At 39.9% G+C, this 23,779-nt stretch overlaps 1 protein-coding gene across 3 annotated transcripts in view; it reads right to left on the reverse strand.

Moving 5' to 3' along the window:
- The window catches only part of MTHFD1L (methylenetetrahydrofolate dehydrogenase (NADP+ dependent) 1 like), a 145,520-nt gene that overhangs the window by 26,788 nt on the left and 94,953 nt on the right, over positions 1-23,779 (reverse strand). For all 3 annotated transcript variants that reach the window (XM_050972386.1, XM_050972387.1, XM_050972389.1), the window contains 2 exons: positions 22,827-22,934; positions 21,288-21,440 (listed from right to left, as the gene is read on the reverse strand). In XM_050972386.1, coding sequence (XP_050828343.1) covers positions 21,288-21,440; positions 22,827-22,934 — 261 coding nt within the window. The remainder of the gene's footprint in view (positions 1-21,287; positions 21,441-22,826; positions 22,935-23,779) is intronic.

Here is a 23,779-nt window from a genome sequence, read left to right on the forward strand (position 1 = left end):
AACAACATGAATTTCATAGTCATTAATTCCTACCTAGCTTTGTATCACATGACTCTATTTATGCTGCTCATGACAAGAATCATTTCACCTGTATGCTACCAAATCAAATTTCAGAAATACCTACTTTAATTTCATTAGACTTTGAGGGGCTGTGGAAAATATTTTACCTGAGAAGAAGCCAGAGGTAATCTTGCTAACTCTCAATGTTAGCAACATCCCCAAACAAGACACCAACAAGATTTGCTTCTTAACTGTGCTATGCAGTTCCTTTGACTGGCAGCCATCTCCTTCCCCACCTTTTCAGCCCATCCCAAGAGAAAAATTCATACTTTTCCTGAATCAGTTGTCCCACGACACTCACTGGAGGTTCAGCAGCAGCAGTATGTGCACAGCTGTTAAAACATCTGGCACACAGGTGTATGAAATGGCATTTGCTTGCTGTCTGGCTAGTCACACATTTTTTAGAAAGATAACAAACAGCTATTGTGCAAAAAGACAGATAGTACTGCTGTGCTCGCTATTGTAAGTTGCATTTATCTTCAGTGGTGTAATCTCCAGGGCAAGGAAGAAGAATATATGTTAACAAAGATAAATTTTGTGGAAGTCAAGCATGGTCCTTCACGTTGGTACTGATAATCCAGCTTGGATCCAGGCTTATTTCCAAGGAGCAAGTGAGTGGGGCTGGAAGGCACACTTTAAATAAATCCTCTGACACTGTCTGAAATGGAATGGGAGCAAATGCTTTCCTTTGGCAGCTTGAACTTACAAGTTAATGCCAGCAACAATACAAGCATTAATCTTAAATACAGCACCAACGACAGACTAAACATAAACCTCTACATAAGAAGCAAGCCTGTATAAAAGCAAATTTGATATACAAATGGCAGCTGACATAGAGCAAGGAAGAAAATGCATTGCTTTCAGCATCAGACATCAGATATTTGGGAAAAAATACATTAAAAATGCAATGTATTTTATCAAAAAATACATTAAAAATGCAAAATACATTAAAAATGCAATCAAATACATTTGCCAAAGGTGTTCATTGGACAAAATTGTTAACTCCAGAGTTCTACTTAAAATAGTACAAGACAGACCTACATGGCAAAACTGAGGAGGTAACTCATGCCCAATGCCTGCCATGAGCATGCAGGCACACATGTGAGCTTTAACACAACTGGTGCAACACCAGCAATGAAGATTTTAGCATGGGCTGATTAAGCCACACTGAGAATCCCTCAACAGCTTGCACTACAACTGGAAGTTGCATCTTCATTACTGGCACCACTTGGGTATGCCTTTGCTTCCTCACAGTACAAACATCTTAGATTACTGTATGGTGGCTCATGTTGTAGGCAAATGGAAGCAGAGCCTGCCACATGCTTCTTCATTCCCCAGTAACTCATAAAGAAGCTTGATGAGACTGCTGCCACTAGGGCTCTTCCTGCCTTCTTACCTGGATCAAGTTTTCAAACAGCAGTCCAAGGAACAGATTCTCTTATGGTCTCTTAAATATAAATCACTAGGTCTATATGTCAACATCATGATCCAGCTTGCAAACTCAACGTCCTTACCATTGCAGAACTCTCAATTTTCCTCTGCTCTTATCCTTTTTATATTAAGAACAGAATATTCATAATATTCTACATATTCGACAGCAATGCAAAACCAAACTCTCAATGTGGGTAATGTACACAGAAAAAACAACTGTGTAATCCAATCAAATTATCCAAGCAATGCTGAAACCACAAAACCCTGACTGGTCTTTTCCATGCACTGTCATACCCAAGAAAATGTTTGCTTTTTCTTTCTATGTTAACTTTCTTCAGAAGATTTTCTCCCCCCAAAAAAAAGGCTCATCACATCTCTCAAAAGCTTACAGCTACTGAAATGAAATGGAACAAGAATGATTAGATGGATAGTCATGAAGACAGGAAACATGAGACGGGCATTTTAGAAGGAAGGGCAAGTCTTTACTATAAGTCAAAGCTTTACAAATGCTTCCAGCACCAAAATGGATTGGCAGCATGAGGTGATAGGTGCTTTGGCAGAGATAAAACTGACAATGAGAAATGAAATATGTGTAGGTTATTAAAACAGTGAGCTTTGCTGGCAGCTGGGGTTTGTTGAAATTCTAATCAAGTTTCCAAAAAGAATTCATATTTGAAATTAGAAAGGAATGCCTCATCTATTGGCAGAAGCTTTAAGGCCCATTTAATTAGTCCTGAAAATGAACAGGTGCAATATTTTTCTTCAACTGATGTTATGCAAATGCAGGCATGTTTCAGTTTACCTGTGCTTCTCCAGACTTCACACTTCTCCATCCTTGCTTCTGAGGCAGCTGAAGTCAGTGAGCAAATATCCCTCAGTTTGATACTCAAGCAGCAATTCAACTGCACCCACAAGTCTATATTTACACTGGCTCCATTCTCCACTGAGTTATCAGTACAAGACCAAACCCTCTGAGCATGTTACTGGCAACTTTTTGATTCAACATAAATGCTAAAGATTTACTAGGAGAAGTGAATCTATTTGTCCTCCTGCATATACTCTGTTTCTAAGATGGGAAAGGTCCCTCTTCAAACACTTCCAAAACAGATGAAAAACAACAAAACCCTTTCTTTTTGTTTAAGAGAGATGAATAATATTCTGAGATATTACCACAGTGCTGAATCAGCACTTACCTTTACCTTTTGACCATCCATAAAGGACAACCTTCAACAGATGGAATGAAGACCTGGAAAAGACCTAGCTTTGGCTAAGTAAGTGTCAAGGAGTCAGAGGCAATTTTCCATGAGCATCATTGTGCCCTAATGCATCATCCACACTGCAGCAACATTTCATAAACTATTTCAAAACCAGGCTTTGCAGCTGCTTGGCCTGGGGGGTGTATCATGAGATCAATAAACAAACTGAAAGCAAAACAAACACCTCAGTTGCTACTAAAAATTTCTGCTGGAAAATACCAAGATTTTGTTTTCAGTTTTGTTAAGAGATTGACAGATCCCTCCAAAGGACTGCAGAGCAGCTAAACATTACATTTAAGGTGGATGTTTTTAGATGTTTATGGGCTTCTTTTTTCTAGTTACCATAACTTTTTACTATTTTATTAAAAATAAGTGAAAACCCAAACCAACAACTTACACATTCCTATGTTCAAGACCATCTGAACATCAGGGAGTGGGAACGGTTAACCTGTGTATATTAAGATAAACAGGTTGGAAAACAGAACTAAAAAATTAACACAACTCTGCATTCCTCACTTTGGCCTCTTTCCTACCCTGTACTTAAGTCTCCATTCTGCTCAGGGGCTCCATCTCCTCTCTGGAAGGAGAGGACTGCAGCTGGAAGGGGATGAGGCTGCCCCTAGGCACAGGTACATGTACTCATGTGCAGACTGCAGCCTTGTCCCTGCTCATCCATGGCCAAGGGGATGGTCCTGTGGGACTGCAGGAGCTTTGTCTTAGCTCTGTGTAAGCTAACTGGGGACTGGCCATCCTTCTCTGATGTGATAACCTTGAATTTGCATACACACTCAGGTCAGTAGCTTTCTAATATCTGCACATTTGTGGCACCTGCCAGTTAACATGTGAGTCACTAAATGTGCCCTGAATATGAAGTGGTTAATCTGTGCCTATGGAAATGTTTTGGAATGAATACAACCAGCTTCAACATCTCAAAGGATTTTAGGATTGGGTTGCATTGTGTTTGTGGGGACCCTCGTGACAGGAATGAATGGAGAATCTGACTCCATGTTCTCAGAAGGCTAGTTTATTACTTTATGATACTATATTATATTAAAGAATACTACACTAAACTATACTAAAGAATACAGAAAGGATACTTACTCAATGATAAAAAACATAATAATGAAAACTCGTGACTCTCTCCAGAGTCCCGGCACAGCTTGGCCCTGATTGGCCAATGAGTGAAAACAACTCACACCAGAAACCAATGAAACAATCACCTATTGGATAAACAATCTCCAAACACATTCCACAGGAGCAAAACACAGGAGAGGCAAATGAAATAATTACTGTTTTCATTTTTCTCTGAGGCTTCTCAGCTTCCCAGGAGAAAAATCCTGAGTGAAGGGATTTTTCAGAGAATGTGAATGTGACAGGGTTGCACTTTCATTGGAACAAGGCCCCAGGTGGCACACACTACTGCTAGCAGTGCTAGTTTCATTTCCACACAAGGCAGGTAATTTCCCAGCTGTGTTGCTTTTGATGGACAATTTCCTTCTCATCAGAGCACAAGGACTGTACCTAACTTGTGCCTCCTCTGCGACGCGTCAGAAAATTAGTGGTGAAAAGCACTAGGAAAGACACAGTGTGTTACTGCAAATATACCACATAATGGCCTATCAAATGGGAATGATGGCACTGCAGATTGATTTTGAACAGCACATTTGGGAGTTGCTGAGGATGTCCATTGCACAGTAAACATCTACTGCCTGACATCTCGCTTGTTTGCCGCTGATGACAGATTCTGTATCCATTAATAAACAACTTCCAAAACACACTTTTTGCAGCCTTTATCTAAGAGTATGTGAAGTAACTTGTGATATAAATTAAATAAACTCTTCAAAATATGCAGCCCCCCCAAATCAGTGTCCTTAATGTAAGGTCATTTCTGACGTAGCTTATTTATCTTTCATGAATGCCTCAAGGCATAAGTAGGTACACTAAGAAATCAACAACCACTTTTACAATTGGGTAATTGAGTCTGCAAATTGCAGCTAATATCCTCAATACCTGGCTATCAGCTGAAGGCATTATTCAGAGGAGAAGCTTGATCTGAAGGGAACACATGAGAAAGACTGAAAAATAGTTAAGTGTGCATATGGCATTCAAATGAACACAAACTTTTCTTTCAGAAGAGAAGTAAAACACTGCTTGGAAAATTAATGGAGATGCAAAACAGAATTATTAAATAGAAAAATCAAAACTTTTGAAGTCTATCAGATGGAAGGAAAAACAAAGATTGAGAACATGGCTTTGGAGACAAGATAGAAAATAATATGCCATCATTGAAATGATTTGTAAAATGGGCAAGTAAGAAAGGGGCCCTTGACAGCAAGAGAAACGACCAGATGCTGTGAATCACAGAGACTCTCAGATGCCAACAGGGTGGAGAGCCAAAAGACTATTTGTTACCTGCTGCTAAAGGGTATAAAAGAAAGCAGCACATCTAGAACCAACACCTGGTGCCTACTCTGAGTACACCTGTCTTGATGCCTGGATGCTGGAGGTGACCTGCACAGGTGTGTCTTGGTGCTTGGCAGTATGTGGCAATGACAGCCAGAGTAACTGAAAATTAGTTTATTTCCCCATCCTAATTTTGCCTCAACATTTGCTGCACTGTTGCAACATTATTTTTTATATCTAGGAAAGCTATTTATTCTTTGAAAGACATGTGGGAAAACAGTACAGGGAGAAGAAACAAGTTTTGTGAGGTGAATGACAGGGCCTGGAAAAAAAAAGAGGGAAATATGTCTTGTGAAAACAGGGATGGTACCAAAGCCACTTGGGAAAACATAGCAGGAAGCAGAGAAAAACACTAGCTGAACTAACAGACAGATGTCATCATCAAAATGCAAAGAACAGAGGGACATCACTTCAGAAGATAATTGCTAAAAGATAGACACAATGAAGCAGCAGGAACGACTTTACAGAATCCTTACACCTCTCTGAGACCTGAGAACAAATACCATCTATAATGCAGCACAAGCAACATCCATCTCTGTAGCCTGAACTTCAGGAACAATTCTGCCCTGGTGCTTGTGAACTAGGAGAAATTCCAAGTTTGAAGACCTCAAAGTCTAAATAGCCAAAGCAAACAAGGAAAGGAATTGAAAGATATTGAGGGTTTCTGAGAATTGCATTTTTAAAGCTGCAGTAAAGAACTACTTATTAAGAATTTATCATATGCATCTTAAAACCCATTCTCAATTGAATTAGGAATCAATATGCCATTGCATCCAAAGCCAGATAATTTTAAATGTAATTAATCTTTTCTTCCATGGAAATTATATAGGGCTGTTAGAATTATGTAGGGCTGAAAATAATATTTAGAGGTTGTGAAAAGGCAGAAACACCCGATTGCCTTTCCCCCCTCTTTTTTGGAAATGGCTTTCTTTCACTGTTTCTACAGATTAGAAAAAAATAAATTTCAGCAGCTGATTTCCTCTAAAAGTCTATTACTCCTATAGTTACTTTCACAGTTGGACTGAAGTGCATCACAGTATACATAAAACAGAAAAAGAATGGGTCCCAGATGCATTTACCTTACACAGGCATGTTCTTTCCCATTTTATCTTTGAACACAAAAACATCAATTGTTCTTAACTTAGTTCCATAAAACTTAACTTTTTCCATAAAACTACAAAAATCCATAGATTTTTGTTGGTTTTCTGTTGGTTTAAAACAGCTCCTGCAGTTTCCTTCATCATTTGTAAGAAACTGCTGTCCTGTAGCAGCTGCTTTTAACACTTCCTCAAAAGAATAGATTTATCTTTTGAGTTTCTCACTGCAGTAAGTTGCATCAGACTTATTACACACGTGGAAAAAAATGAATACAAACTATTTGGCAATGCTTCCCCATGACCTGCACTGGTGATGAACACACTAACTCATCCATTTAGAGAAGCAGACCTAATCATGGCATCAAAGAGAGAACAGATTCAGATTGTCTTCCTCTGAATAGCTGGAGGTTTCTCCTCAATTTACAAACAAGTGTAGCAATTTCTATTTAATGTGGTCCTGTAGATAATTTTACCTTATGCAAAATGACACAACCAACAACACCGGCTCAAACAAGAGAGATCTTTACACTTTAGTTAAAATTGATTTAGCTGAAAGTTTGAATCAATTTTACAATTAAAGCAAATGTATTTTATGCACTTGGCAACCTTGCCTCCAAACTTTCCTTTAATTTGTCAACTTTTTCTATTAATTTACCCACAAGAAATTCCTTGAGGCTTCACACAAGTTGCCTTTCTACTTTGTTTTTGTTGGTTTTCACTAAACTGCAGAATAAACTTCACTGGAGGGCAAAGTACAATTTACCAAAACAATGTTAAAAAGTGGGAGCTCGTTCTGTGGCAAAGGCTAAATTGTGTCTTCCAAGAATCACATTTGGCAGGAGTCTTAATACAGCAGACTGCCTTGGTTTCCAGAGGTTACGTCTGAGTTAAGAGAGAGCCAGTAACACCAGCCCATAAACAGCAACACATCATGCGAAGGAGAGCTGGAGCAGAGAGCTGAAGATCATGAAAAGTTCAGGACTTTCAGAGGTTGAATTTAGGATGTAAAAGCTGCTTACTGCTCAAGCAAGCACCATTAAGAACACACCTTTCATTCAGTACATTCCCTGGCTCACTCATGGCTGGAAGAAGCCAGAAGTCTTCTAACTGACCTCCCTCCCCACCCTCTGCCCTTTTTGATGAGCCTGGAACAGCAAGACATAGTGACACTAGTGCAAAGGGATGTAACACTTCATACTCAAGGAGTAAAATGTGGATTTGAGTGACAGAGCTGGGGCCAGCAAGCCTCCCCTTTACACCTATCACAGGCAGAAGGAAGGAGGTACCAACACACATTTTGAGGGTATTCACGCTCCTGCTCCTCTGCACAGGTGTTGCTGGCACATGGAAACACCTCCATTCCTTGAATGAACTCAGGAATATTGGCCTGCACATTTTGAAATTCTGACCACACAGAAAAATCCCACGTTTGGATACACATGCTTTTCAGTCCAGGACTGATCCCAAGAACAGCATGTATGTGGTTATCGGTTGGTTTTGTTGTTTTTGTTTTTTTATTTTCCTCTTTGTTTTTTTAATATATAACTTCCTCTTGGCTGAGTCCCTAAAGTTGTAAATTACACATTCTATGTTTAATGTATGCCATAATCTTGTTTGCCATTTTGTTTCCATAAAATGTTAAGTTTTATAGTTCCAACAACATAGCTAAATTCTCTCCATTTAAATAAAGCCCTTTAATTGAAATTTATTCTCATGCATATCCTGACCTGAAACCAAAAACTATTTATATTTAAAGGACCAGAAAGAATATTCTTAATTTCTGCAACGCAGTGATGCAATTTGTCTTCCTCCATTAGCTGTTCTGCTTCCCAAACTTTGGACACGTCCCATCCTTTATGTTAATCAAGTTAAAATAAAAACTGCCTCTAGATGCCAAAACAGCTCCCAGGAGGAAAAAAAGAGAGAAAAAAAGCAGGAGGAGGAAAAAAAAACAAAAACAAAAGGTGTAAAAAAGGAGGAAAAAGATTAGGCTTTTGATCACTATAATGAAGATAGGATAGTCATCTATAAAATCTTATCAATTTGCTGCAATGACATGTACTAGAACTGAACAAAGGCATGGTTTAATGGGTAAAAAATTGCATACATTTTCAATGCAGTCCACAAGCTGAACAAAATGTGGGTAAACAACAGAGTGATGACTCCTAATACTCTCAACTGTCAGCAGAAATCTCTCCAGTCACAGAGAAATTTTCCACAAATACCTGATGATCAAACTGAAAGCAACCTTCTATCAACAAGTTCATTCCCACAATTTACACATTTACATTTTTCTGTACTTATAAGGAAATTCTTACATCACATGATGACTGCTTCATTCATTGCACTCCACCTCCAGTAATAACATTATGAATTAAGTCAAACATGTATAAACCAATGGGTGGAAAACTGCCTTTTCAACATAAATACACAGAAATCCTTAAAACACTTCCAACAAGAGAGATAACACTCAAAAAATGCTGGTCAATGGCAAAGATGAATAGGAACTGATCTGTATAGCAAACAGATTTCCTCTGAATACTGATACAGGGCATTCAAGAGCAGGAATGCTCCTGTTGAGGCTGGGTTTAAATGGGCATTTACAGAAGTTCAACAAGGTTCAAGTGCTGTGTCCTGCATTTGGGTCACAACAAGCCCAGGCAGTGCCACAGGCTGGGGGAACAGCAGCTGGAAAGCTGCCCCACAGAGAAAGACCTGGGGGTGCTCATCAACTCAGCAGCTGACCCTGAGGTGGCCAAGAAGGCCAGTGGCACTCTGAATCAGCAATAGTGTGGCCAGCTGGAGCAGGGAAGTGAGTGTTCCCTGTAGTGAGGCCACACCTGGAGTGCCCTGTCCAGTCCCTGGCCCCTCACTACAGGAAGGACATCAAGGCACTGGAGTGAGCCCAGAGAAGGGCAACAGAGCTGGTGCAGGGTCTGGAGCACAAGTCTGATGAGCAACTGAGGGAGCTGAGGCTGTTTAATCCGGAGAAGAGGAGGCTCAGGGATGACCTTGCTGCTCTCCACAACTCCCTGAAAGGAGGCTGTAGCCAGGTGGGGGTTGGCCTCTTCTCCCCGGCAACCAGCAACAGGATGAGAGGATATAGCCTCAAGCTGCACCAGGAGAGGTTCAGTTTGGATATTATCAGGAATTTCTTCACAGAAAGGGTGATTAGAAATTGGATTTGACTTCCCAAGGAGGTGGTGGAATCACTGTCCCTGAAGGTCTTTAAGACTGTAAGAGGCACTCAGTGCCATGGTATAGTTGGCAAGGTGGTGTTGGGTGACAGGTTGAAATTCATGATCTCAGAGGTCTTTTCCAAACTAATTGATTCTGTGATTCTATGAAAAGAGTAAAATTATAGGAGAGCAGAAGCACTATTTATATATCAACATCCTCTCAAACAGGGACATATCCTGCATAGTAGTAACACTCTTGGAAACCTTGAAATTGGATCTGAGCCAAAACCATGAGCTGGATGGTGAGAAAAATCTGCAGAACAGCCTTCTGAACAACCACTGGCTGAATGAAGCCTGGAGATGCTCACAAGGGAACTCTACTGTGAGCAGGGAAATTGGGCATTTATAATATAAAATGAACAGCACTGCATGTAAGATACCAAACTTTTGTTTTCCAGGAAAATAACCACAGACCCCTGTATTTTGGGCTATTTCATGAATCAAAGAAAGGTAAAGGTCACAGCTTTGTCATGCAGCTTCCGTGCAAACTCCCAGATTAGCAGTGAGCCCCAGCAGGTTTTGAGAGCTGTGCAAATGCAGTAACTTCTGAGCTGCATGAGGCAAATGTTGCAAATGGAACTGGGAAAAAACAACTCAGTGGTATCACCTATGTGATGCTTACTACTTCTTTTTTGGGGGTGCATTTGTCATATTATGTTACAAACAGCATTGCCTAAAAGAAAAGGAAGTGTAATATAAGTTAACACCACTGAGATTCCACCTGTCTCAGGTGTCCCCAAGTACACTTCTCCAGGAGTACCTCTGCCCCTTACAGCTGACTGAAAATAAGGAGTCAAGCAGGAACTCTTAAGTGGTGTTGAATTTCATGCTGTTTTGTGAAAAAACATAAATGAAAAGTAAAATCAAGCCAGGAGATTTATTTTCACTTATCTAAGTTAATCTTGAAAAAGACTAGAGACACTACAACAGGTTTTTACAAGTGCCAAATTGTCATAGTTCTTCCAGGCTCAGTCTACTGGTTGTTTTTACTGAGTGAGCAAGTAACAAACCCAGATCATCTCAGTGTAAGAGTTTACTGATGATTTACTAAAAGGCAAACACATTTTCTACATTTCTCTGCTGCTTTTGCTTATGGTATGCTCATTTGATTGCAACACTGAAACCTTTTCAGAAGGCCACCTCAAGACACACTCAATATTCAGTGCCTGTAGGGTGTCAGCCTGGTAGGTGCCTTACAAGATACAAAAGATTTGCCACCTCAGTGAGAGTTATGAAGCAATCCTTTCCCATGCAACAATGCAGCTTTCTCATTCACACACACACACACACAGTGCTCCTTTACAGACTGCTTTTGATTATAAAACCAGAATTTAAGGAGAATCAGAGCAAGATTTTCTGAAGATTGCAGGGGATATAAATGAAATTCCTGTGACTATCACAAGCCTTGATATATTTAATCATTGATGTGTTGGTTGCTAAATGATGATTAAAAATTAGTATCTTTATGCCATTTGCTTATTTGTGAAAAACAGAAACTGTTGATTTGGACTTAACCACCCTTTCAAAAATTGCTGTAGACATGTAGTCTCCAACTAAAAAAAGTGTACTGAAAACCTGTAAAAAAGTGACATGAAAAAATAGCCCTGAGTGGCTGTGCAGAAAAGGAACCATGACCTGCTTACCTAATTCTCACTACTTTTCCTGTACTCTGACTGAGGTTAACTTTAGACTCAAAGTCTTCAGAGCATTGCTGGTCTTGAAGTAGGACAGCTCGTGCAGAACTTCAACATTTCTAAAATACTTTCTTTCCAATTGCAACATTCTTATATATGACTGAATTTCTTCATGTCACTACCTTTTCTTATTAAGCCTAAACCCCAGCTCCTCATGTTGTCTAAAGAAACATGGTTATTAAACAAAGATGCTGTGGTCAGGCACTTCAGCCTAAAATATAATGCAATTATAGAATTTTATCTTCTGAAAACATGGAGTCCCTAGAGAGAAACTGTTTAGCCTACTAGCTCCAAACTTTGACATGTTATTAAAAAACATTATTAAAAATGTGAAACCAACCAGTTAAAAAGACTGTTCCATTTGTAACAGGCATTTCTATATGACTTGAAGAAAAGCTGAATGTCCAGCTGCCAGGCACTAACCTGTAAAGTGCCAAGCACTGGGACACTGTATAGCTAGCATGGGATTATCATCCACTGGATGGTTATGGAGTAAGAGTCAAAATTATCTCAAAGAAGCCAAACTTTGCTGTAAAAGTGAACACCCACCCATCTGGTGCCACATCTCGGATCTTTTGCAGCAGTCCCAGATGGCACCACTGTCGGGCATGTTTCATTGGGAATGCTCTCCTGACACACCTTCCTGCCATTCCCTCAGCTCCTGTCACTGGCCACTCGAGAGAGGAAGTTGTAGACAGCAATGAAGTCTTCCCCTCAGTCTCCTTTGCTGTTCATGTCAGAAACCAAGTGATTTTAGCTGCTCCTGATAAGGCTTCTGCTCCACACCCATCACCTCTCCTCTGGATGCTCTCTATTAGTTTTATAACCTTTCTTTAACATGGCACCCAAAACTGCGCACAGAACTTGATGTGAGGCCAAGCTGGTCAAAAGGTAACGCTCCATTCATGGCATTTCATCATTTCATAAGTAAAGAAAGATTGATCTTTTCAAAGCAAACCCATTACCACTTATCAAAAGGAAAATTCAGTATGCCAGCATTTGTACATTTTGTATTTTTTAAAATAAGGACACATGAGGAATATCTCAGGAAATACTTTAGGATTTTTATGTGGGCGGGTGGGTGGAGTAGGAGAGGAGTAGCAGCATAACTTTATCTTTTAGCATTGTGCACAGAATGTAGGTCAGCCTACTCCAATGGAAATACCCCATGCTGATTCTTCACATTCTTAGACATAAACATCTCATGATTTTGTAGGCCAGGAAATTGTGAATTTTATTCATGGTCCAGTCCCAGAATTGTCAGGGGGACCTTACTGTTTGTACCTCTGGACTCTTTATTTTAAAAAAAGCAAAAATTTTGCTTGTCTAGCAAATTGCTAATACAAAGAGACAGTATGTAAATGTTGAGTATTACAGCTTCTATAGTCCATGTCACAACATAATAAATTAGAGAAGCTCAGTTTCTAATTTCTCAGTAAATACTATTTTGTGCATAACAAATGCAGGATGCATTTATTTTAATATAAAACAATCTGGAAAATGTCCTTCCTTCCCTGTAAAAGCTAACTAATAATAGATATATATTTTACTGTGTAAAGTTATAACCTATTTTTAACCTCACATTGTCATTCAAAGTTTATGGAGAAAATACTTAAAAAAAGGAAATCAGAGTCCATTTCCCGTTTTAACAAGGATAATCCCTTGACCAGAAGGCACAAATATTCATTCCTCTTGAATGTTAATTAGCACACTGTTTATTTATTTGTCACAATTTAACGAAAGAAAGCAAGTCACTGGGAACATTATTAAGTTCAAAACATCTTTCACCTTATTTATCCAGAACTCAATAAAACTGTTCAGTCACAGACTTGCAGCCTCCAGCTAGGTTCCTGCTTATTAGCCTTAAATCATTTTTAGAGTTTCAGTAACAGTAAGTTGCCAAGCTCAAATATACAGCTATCTACATCTGCTAGATAGTTTGTCTTACTGGACAGTCTGGAAAAATTTCATTCACTTGATCCAAACTGTAAAGTTTTTTGCTGCTGTCAAGGAATCAATCTTTTAAAGATTTGCAAATCAGCATTTGAAAAGTGCATCTGTATAAATGTAGAAAGGACAATGTTTTTTTTTTCCTTTAGGTGAGCAAAAGATAGCCTCTCAAAAAAAATTGCATAGTTAAAAAAGTAACTACTCCTTCCTTTAAAAATGGTTCAATCTCTAAATTTCTCATTTGAACCATAGAGAACCTTTTCAGAAACTTTAGTTTCTTCAGCTAAGGGAGCTTATCAGGCTGAACAAGCAAAAAATAGGGAGTATGAAACATAATTCCATTTTTTCCCTATACAGAAGAACAGCAGAAAGCTGGAAGTGACAGGATGGCTGCTACTACCACACTGAACCATGACAGGCAGCAGCAATACCCATCCTGCCCCAAAGCAATCAGATTCAGTGACTCCTGTGTCTGACAGCATCAGCCTCTTCCCACAGCAAGTCACCCAAAATATCAGGAATGGGGGAAGAATACCTGGCTGTCCTCTCTAATGTTTAAGTCTGTACATCTTCCCCATGGGTAGCATAATCTAACCCTTAACACCCCTGTTTCAAGGCATTCCATAAACTGATTTTTGAGCTCTTCACATCTGATCAAAGTCCACACGTACCAGGCTGGTTGAATGAGCTCTAAACCAAACCCATTTATCTGCTCTGGACACACATCAGGTGTGCCAACCAGCACAGTCAGAGCTGTAGGCTGGGACCAGGGTGGGCAGGCTGCACCACAGAGAGGCTGCCGTGATTCACCCACCTGCTTCCTTCTTTGCCCTGCAGAAAACCCAGCAAGAGGCATTCACTAACTGCTCAGACTTGCACGTGCCTGCACTTCCACTATTTCTTGTCTGAAGTCATGCATAAAATCCAAGGGCAGTTGTCCAAAACTGGTGCTGGCTTTTGCCCAAATTGCACTTCCCACTTTTAACTGATATATCTTTGTTAAAAGCAAGCCCTGAGCAAATAAGCTAATGTACATCATTTAAAGAGCCCTCCTCTCCATATGGGTTATCAGTCTCCTGTTCCTTCCTTCTTAACTGGTGCAGCCATATCCATTCTTATTGGGGATCATGGACTGTAAATCAGAGACAAGGGAATGAAACAGACAGAAGACATACCCAAACTGGTTACCATCACAGGTAGGATCTTAATGACTCCCAGGCTCCCTGAAGGCCCTGAGCAAAGGACGCTTTCCCAGAGGCGCGCCTTTGGCTCCACATGCACTCCAGGTGATTCCCATTTGCCTGCACTGATGGCATCTGCAAGCCTAAGCTGCACTGAGTTCATTACATACAACTTCCCAGCTCTGATGAGAGCAAGACATTCACAACCACCACAAACCAAACAGTTTCAGAGCATGGGGAGTCCTCTTGGTTCCTGCATTGCTGAAACCTGTCTGCGCTGGCCAGGCACTGCCCGCGGTCAGTGAATCCCTCCTGCCTGGGCTGCTGTGCCGAGTCAGCTCCTCTTCACTGAAAACATCTGCTCAAGCACTCCTGATCCTGGCATACCAGCCTGGGAAATTCCTCTGCAGCTGCTCTGAGCTCTGATCCACCATGCCTTCCATGGCCTTTCACGGGTAAAGCAAAGGAGGTTAGGTAAAATTCCCTCAAGAGATGGGAGACCATCAAAATGCATTTTCAGGGGATCAGACTGAAACTTTTTCTGGTTAAAGTGAAACAGGAAAGTCACCTCTTGTACTTGTAAATAAGTTTTAAGATTACCTATTCAGATAAACTACTTTAGGTTAACACTGACATGTCTAAGAGCTTAAACATTATTTTACATTTCTATGGATGTATTTGATATAAATCTACTTAGAAAAGATGACCAAGGAAACCTGACTGATACAAGAAATACACTTTGGTTCATTTTTGTCACTAAAAAGTTAATTTTTTTTTTAAATCAAATTAAAACATTTGCATAGAAAAAATTCTCTGACAAGGCTTAAAATATGGTAAGATGGGAAAATTATTTTGGAAAATAGTGGACGCTGTATACAAAGAAATAACTTCACAGGATTCATAATGGAATTGCTTAAAATGGAGGTTGTAGTAAGAAAAAAATCTTATCAAAACTAAGCATTAAATAGCTTACTAAACCACAGGGTCTATTTTCTTACTCGATATGTTATCTAGTGATTTTATCCTGTCCCAAAAAAACAGGTTTTCCTTCAACAATTCAGTTCACTGAATAACACATACACACCCTTACAAAACTTCTTTTTTCTTCTCAGTGGAAAACAAATCAAAACCATTCATTCATTTCTCTAACTAAAGTGCTGGCCTTCAAGGAATGTAAGGTTAGGTGGAATAAAGCAATAATAAGCTACAAATTTAATCTGACCAGCAATGGGACATGGGCTTTCATTCAGAAGAGGCAATTTATGGTACCTTATTATGATGTAGGTTAAATAATGCTTACTAGCAAACAAACAGCAGCCAAGAGAGAGACAGCATGAACTATACAGGATTGAAGTGCCTTGCCTTTATTATCTGTCAAGACATGGCAGAGGAGGAAGAGAGGGTGGTTTGTGGAGTTTTTTGGGTGTTGTTTCAGGTTGTAAGATAGTATTTTACTATAGGCCTGTACAGTGATCCAAAGCAGAGTATATTTACTCTGTTTTTCCAACAAGCACTGGCTTATCCACATCAGTTTAAAACAGGTGAAGTAAACAGTAAATGCACAGACTATATGGAAATTTCTACCATTTAAATACATTCTTTTCTATTCCCTTTCAAAAGTTACAGAAATGATAATGATATTTTCAAGCCAGCTAAAATCTACTCTTTTCCTCTCAAATTTAAGAAAGCCCTTAGTCATCAGCAAGGCTTGCTCTGCTCTCCTGTTACTACATTCATTACTCACATGACTTCTTCCTGCCCAGATCTTAGGTCATCTCATTGTTTTAACTAATGTTTTTGGAACATCTTCCAAGCTCTTCAACCCTTGTGGCTTTTATGGCAGTGTCCTCTTCCAGTTCTCCATGTACATCTTGGATGTGTCTCCAAATCATTTCCCAGGTATCTCCTCCTATCAGTGCAACTCTCAGTTTTTTCCTTTCCAGCCAATCCCATCTCTCAATCCTACCCTTAATCTTCTCTTCCCACCTGATCACAAATGGCCACTGCCATCCTTGAATTTTAACTGCCTCATGGTCCATGCACCTGGGATGTTGGCAAAGGCAAACCATTCCATTACAATCTACAACTTTTTCCTCAGCCCTTCATCTAAATAGTTCACTTAGGACTATTTCTGCCTCATCTACAGAGACCTTCCCCTCTCTGGCCAGCCCAATACCATCACAACCACATCATTAAATCCACCAAGGGCCAGAAGTGGATTTCCTGTTATTACACTAACCTCAGCCTACTAGCTGATCTCTCAGCCTTTGGCTTTTAGACACAACAAACTGAAGCTGATTGTCCTCACCCTCAGTTCCAGCCATCAATCACACCTATCTGGTCACCTCCAGCCCATCAACCCTATCCTGAATAATTTCTCAGCCTTCCCCCAAGCAGAACATCATTCAGCATTTCCATATGTGCATAGCTGGTCACTGGACAGGAATGATGCAGCCTTTGTAATTCAGAAAACCTCTCTCCCTCATTGGGATGACATCTCCTGTGATAGATACAAAGGCACAGCATCTAACAGCAGCTTTTCTTTCCCTGTTATCAATTTCCAATTTAGAACTAAACAATTGTTAACCTACTTTCCTATGTGAGTTGAACTTCATGGCTTTCCTTTACTCTCACTGCTTACACACTCCTTGCAGTTATCTCAAAGCCAGCCCACAGAGTCTGTGAGCACCTAGCTTTCACAACTTGCTGTTCTGAGCACTGCTACAACACAGCAACCATACAACACCAAAGGCAGGTGCCATATGCCACATCCCCGGGAACATTTTTTGGACCAAGAGTGGTCAGAATATCTATCAGAGCTTAAATCCTTTGTAAACAATACAAAATTGAACTGCAAGCTAAATGTTTTACAAAGCAAATATAAATCTCACCATCATTTCTGTTTTTGAAACGCTATCCTGGGTTACACAGATCACCAGGATTAGCTGAGCAATCAAACAATTATTCATCTGTCCCATAAAAGCACCGGAGGAAAGTGACAAAATGACAGTTTGGAGGCAATCTGAGCAACATGTACTACTGAAAACCTGCAATTTCACTTCAGGTGGCCTGGACTCCAGCTTATGTTCAATAGATATTCTCAAAACTTTTTAAGCCCTTAACCCCTAAGAAAGAAGAAACTAATTCAACAGGGAACAGTATTTTCCTTCTGAAAGTATTAATAAAAATATTTACTTGTAAGGTCTTTTCCCTCTTACAATACCCAGGTAATATTTTGGCAGGGCAGTCCTGGCTCTCACCCACACGTGAGCTAGAGCTTTGTTCCTCCCATACACTGATTTCAAACTACACTGGGTCACCCCAAGAATTCCTTCCAAGGGGATACAGTTTCAGCACTAGCTCCAGAGACTTGAACTTCTTTCTCTACAAGGAGAAAAATATTTCTGTAATAGGTTGACCTTTCTTCAGATATGTTGATATCTGAAGGATGTCAGTTCATTGTGAGAATTTGGAAGCTGGCCATGACTCCAAAGGCTCCACATATTTTCAGAGTGACCATGCCTGTAATTTTAACCCATTGAAATGAAAGTGCATGGCTGGAGAAGAGTAGCTCATGCTTAAAAATCTCACTGTGACTCAAACACTGATTTATTTCCTGCAGCAATGATTTGGTAGCATCACTTCCCAAAGGCAAAAGGCAACAGGTTTTATTTCTGTGACCTTCCTGCATTCTTGCAACTCACATGAAAAGGAACAATGGAAATGTGGCTGAACGTGAGAAAGCAGCAAACTGCTCTGGCTTTTTGGGTGGGTGTGGAGAGAAACACACAAACTACAAAAAATCTAACAACTCCCCACCCAAGCATTGCTAGTGAATGACCTCACTGGTTTCCTACACATACTCCAGCAGCTTTCCTGCCATCACTCTGTTAAGCCAAGCAATGATGTCAACAGTCCACCTGTGAGAGTGATGTAGCCCTCTGGGTCATGGTCTCAGAGAACTTGGATAAAAGCTGTGCCAGTGTTAATTAAATGCACCTCTTGTTTCACTGCTGATTTCCTCTGATAAGGCTCAGCTCATTTTTCCTGGAAAGACTTCCATGCTGTATGGGAACTGGAGCCAACCATAACAAAAACCAAATATTGCTTAGAGAACATGAAGACAACAGGCTAAATATTTAGTTTTAAAAAAACCACTGTGTATCAGAGCTGGGATAAATACAAACCTCATTACTTTGCATGTGCTAGTGACAAGGCTAAACTACAAATGCTAGTCACTGCAGATAGTTTATTGTCTTTCAGCAGCACTTATCTCTCTCATTTGTAATGCTCGTCCCCATTACATTGGAGCAGAACTCTTAGCAACCTGATTTACTGATCAATTCTGACAGGTCAGAATATGAGAAGTTCACCTGGTAAAAAATATGCTTTGAGAATGGCATTTGACATTTAATTAGCATCAGAATTATCTCTACAACTTTAATGAAAAATAGCATTTTTTTCCTGCCATCAGAAAAGCCTTAGTTGTAAGAAGGTTCTGAGCAGCTTAGATATTAAGGGACCTCTCCATTAATGCAATTAGCCAGCAAGCAGTGGAAGGGGAAAAAAAAATTCTGTGGCTCCTTCTTTTTTTCCTATATAAAGAAATCTAGTCCACTGACATGACTGGATGTTTGTCACTGGGATTTCTGTAATCCCTCTACTCACAACATTGACTTCTAACCACTTTAAGCCTTCAGGACATGCCCTTTTATACTTGCTTTGTTCTTGCAGACATTTTCAGATAGCTTTATTAGTAAGAGAACTGCCAAGGGAAGGCTTTCAGTTTTGAAGCTAGACATCAAAAATATTTCTTCCTGCACAACTTTAAAAGTAACACTAACCCTAAGACTTAGTAGCTGACAATAACGTGCACCAAAAATCTGAAGGTGACAAATCAGAAAAGTGGTTTCAAAAGTCGTGGTGTAATTATATTATGAAAGTTTGTTTCATGATGCTCACAACTCTCCACTCTGAAAGGCAGCAAGTTGGACCTCTTGCTATAAATTTAATTCTAAAGAAGGAACTGTGTGTTAACAATGTTAGGAATACATTCATATTCATTCACTCTGGTTTGGAGCAACTGTGATGGTTCCAAGAAGTGTTCTGTCCCACATTCCTGAGCATTACATTCCTGAGCATTAGCAATAGTTTTCCAAACAACCAATGATCGATGTCCATGTATTTACATTTTTACCTCTTGGGGATCTTATGTTTATACAATACCTCGCCTACAAACTCTCTTGGAATACATAACACAGGCTATACTGCCTTCCCAGCTCAGGATATGGGAGAAGTTCCATGGCTAATACTGCTTCTCACCAAAGTCAGGCTAACTAACTTAGACGTATTTTTACACTCTCCTCCAAAAAGAAATCTCATATACAAAATATCCTTCAAAAGAACTTCATTTTTTAGTTTCCAAATGGTAACAGAAAGAGGTAATCCTTGAATTTGTTTGGTTTATACTGCTCCTATGGACAGTTTCTATGGATTTATGACACTGAACTGCAGCTAGTTTATAGCAAAGCATGCAGGGTGTGACTCATTTAGAAAGCTCAACCCAGCAATATTTCATTCTGACATCCAACAGAAAAGCTCCCTCATGGATTTGAATTAGTTGCTGCCCATTACTCACATGCACTCCTTCTCATAACTTCATGACACACAACTTGCAGTGCAAACTTGAATCCAGGCCATGAAGGAGATACTAGAAGTTCTGATAAATTTTACCCCTGTCACCAGTAACTGGAATTTGGTCTTACACAATTTAAATACACAGCTGTGCTCTGCTTCTGGAGGATGTGCATAATGTGGTCATGCAGAAGGAAAGCATATCCACAAGTCCAGTGACTTAAAGTGACACAGTTTCCTGAACTCCAGGAACCCTCCTGGTCAGAAAGTACTTCCTTCCTCATTTCAAACACTTGATTGTTTCGGAGGGAATTCAAAACAATAGATTAGAAACTTTCAACCTTTCCTAAGTGTACTGCTCCACAAGGAAATCAGGCTGTGCTCTGGGAAGATGAGATAACATTGGGAGAGTACTCTCTCCGGAAGTGCAATGGCTTTTGCATCCCTTCTCCAGCACCATCCCATGAATCAGCTACATGTAGGAGATGTCAGATGCAGTTCAACTGCTGTTTGGATTGAGATGTGCATGGTTTTCAGAAGGCATGAGCCAACTCACTTCTCAGCTATTTTGATAAGGCCTGCAAAGGAAGAAATATCAGGAGCTTCCCAATTTGAGTCTGTACTTGTAAGGAGGGATAGGAAGAAGGGATGATGATTGCCTCTTTTTAGCACCTCATTGTTTAAATCTCTAATAAAGGAGAAGGAATGTGCTATTACTTCTGCAGTTAAAAATCTAACCCTTCCCACCATAACTTACTTTTACAGCACCAGTAGTGATGCTCACAAAGACTGGGAGCAGATCAGGCTCATCAGCTGAAGAGCAATTATTTTAAGCATACTCTATTACCCAACAAAATTCCTTTAATCTAATTGCATTGAAATGGTTTGTAATGATAGATAAAAGACTTAAAATATAGAATAATATCTAACTAGTTATTTACAGGCTGCAATTTGAATAAGAAAAGGCAACGACAAGTAAATTCATTTTTCTGTGGCATTAGGGTGCCTAAAGACCCTAGACTAACCTAAAACCAACAGCAACAGAAACAACAGCAAGAGCCATTCTCTCAGACCCGACAGTCAAAGCTCTTATATGACATTGCATTTTCTTGATTATCTTTTCCTATCAATGTAGTGCTCCATAAAGTTTGTGGATAAGATTATTATCCAAAAGCAAGAACTCACATGGTTCTACACATTATTTTTAGAAGCAAACAGGAAATGCACTTCCCTGTCAAGCTGGGTGAAAGGGGAGTTAATGAGCTGAACGCTTTGCACTCACCGTTCCTACCAGAGGGTAGATGAATCCAGCTCCAATGCTGGCTCGCACATCGCTAATCGGCAAAATGAAACCAGTGGGAACACCCTTCCTCTCAGGCTGATGGGAGAGGGATAGGTGAGTTTTTGCCATGCAAATGGGAAGATTTCCAAATCCCTAATAATAAAAAAAAAAAAGTTTTTAAAATCAGAGTAAAGGCTCATTATGTTTTTATTTTGTCATCAGTATCTTCTAGAAACCTCTCGTACAGCAGTTCCCTTTGGGCTCTAATGACCCAGTTAGACAGCAACTTGAGACCAGGATAGAGAGTCCAAAATTTTCCAAGGGTATTAATGCCTTCTTGGGGGTAAACACAGATGGTTCTCATGATGCTTTCCTTTGTTTTTAAACAAGATAAAACCTGTATGAGGTGATGGCACCCCCTTCACTAATGTCAGTGTGCTAATTACTGAAAATGTGGGAGATAATCAGGAAAAGTGCCTCAGCAGCTCCCCATGTCCACAATTTGTCTCCAGGTTATTGATTAATCTTGAGTCAGGCACCTTCCACTCTTCTGTTCAATTCTTTTACAAACAGGGCCAGGAGGAAAGATGGCACTTCAGGCAATTGTCTCTGCAGCCCAATCCTGACAACTCTTTAGGTGACATTGTGAGAACATTTCCTAATATACCAACACTTAGACTAAAATATGGATTAGAGAATCACAGCAGGAAAAAAAAAGGCATGGATTATTTAGCTTCAAGTACACTAAGAAACCTTTTCCATTTAGAAAAATCAAATTAGTTCTCAGGAAGTTTGCATTTTAGGGAAGATGGCTGTCCACCTGTCTGACTAAGGACTTCTGTTTGTCTGACCAAGCTGCTGAAGTTTACTCAGGAATTTTTCCTGGACATATTGTTTCTGTTTTCTGACAGAAAGGCTCCAGCCACATTTATGTCCAGAAGCCATTCCACTACAAAAAACACATTCACCTCTCCACATGGTTTCAGATCTTTTCAAACTGTAACATGCTCCCACATGCTTTAGGATAGGTGATGTATTTCATGTTCTAGTATTCATAACTCTTTGAAAGTAATAGGAACAGAAAGAAATCAGAAGACTTTACAAATATTGGGACCTTTATTATCAATGTGTATAGCTGTGCATAGGTCTTACTGTGTTTGCAAACTCTTTTTTGCAGGTACAAATGAACACATTCTAAAATTGGCTACATTTGCTAGCAGCAACTTTTGCAGATACACAGTTGTCAGGTTTAGGAGGGTAACCCAAACTCTACAGAAAGTACAGTTTCATGGGCAATCTCAGAAGTATTCTGAACTCCATTCATATCTCACAGGAGATCACCTTCAAGGTTAAAACCATTCTGTTCTACCAAATCTTAACCAACCCATACTGACCTCCACAGTTCACCACCACGGGTAAGCTCATGCCTTTCAGCAAAGCTTGACTTAACACCCCAGTCTGAGAACACGTTACACCCTGAGGTTCCCCAAGACTCACATCCAGCAGGTACCTGCCTGCACAATTCCCTGGTGCTCTCACCTGCCGGGTGTAACGATCAACTTGGGACTGTGCAGCAGGAGACAGCTCGATATCCTGAGCTCCATACACCTTCTGAGCAATGATCCTTATTTTTTCAGCAATAGGAAGCTGCAGAGACAAGGAAACAATACAAGGATGAACACTGGCCAAGAGAAACTAGGATTTTGTTTGCTGAGTGAGGTCTCTGAATCTCTCATTTAGAGTCATCCCTGCTAAGCAGGCTTGCTAAAGCACGAGACCAAGTAAGGAGCACTGGTGATGGATATGATACACAGCTACAGGTACATGAACTAACAGCTGTGATTTCAGCTACTCCATCATTTGGAAGCTGCTCAATTGGTGCGTTACAGAGCTGACAACACGAGCTTACGCTCACCTGAAGTGGGGGGAGAAGATTACTGCCATCTAGTTGTGAGAGTGAAGAGATAACCTACACCTCAATCTCCCCTGGGTTAACAGGCATCACTAGACAAGAAAGCCTCACTTCAGAAGAAAGATAACCTACATGAGTAGACAAGGCAAGGTAGGAGGCAGCCAGGGAAGGTTCCCCTGAGAAGCGGGGAATTGTAGCAGAAAATTCCTGATCACTGCTCCTTTGATAGTGATTTTCTTTCATTGTTATTATTCTTACCTCCCCTCCTTTCTAACATGCATATTTTTAATTGTACCTTTGATATTGTAAAGCACTTTGGACACTTAAAAAAAAGAATAGGAAAGAATTCTAGAATTCATTTTGAAACCTCAAGTCAGAAAGTTCAATCCCAGTCTCCAAGAGTAGTCACATCATGTTATTCAGCTCAAACTCAAACAAGTTCTGCCTTCACAGCTTCTATTTGAAGGCAGACTCTCACATTCAATCTGTTAGAAAACCCTTAACATATTTTCAAGAAAGAGTTTTTTGTGGTCAGATCAGGCATTTACTTTTTGTGCCATCATTTTTGTGTATTTAGAGT

Source organism: Serinus canaria, chromosome 3 (genome assembly GCF_022539315.1).
Source record: "Serinus canaria isolate serCan28SL12 chromosome 3, serCan2020, whole genome shotgun sequence".
NCBI lineage: Eukaryota > Metazoa > Chordata > Aves > Passeriformes > Fringillidae > Serinus > Serinus canaria.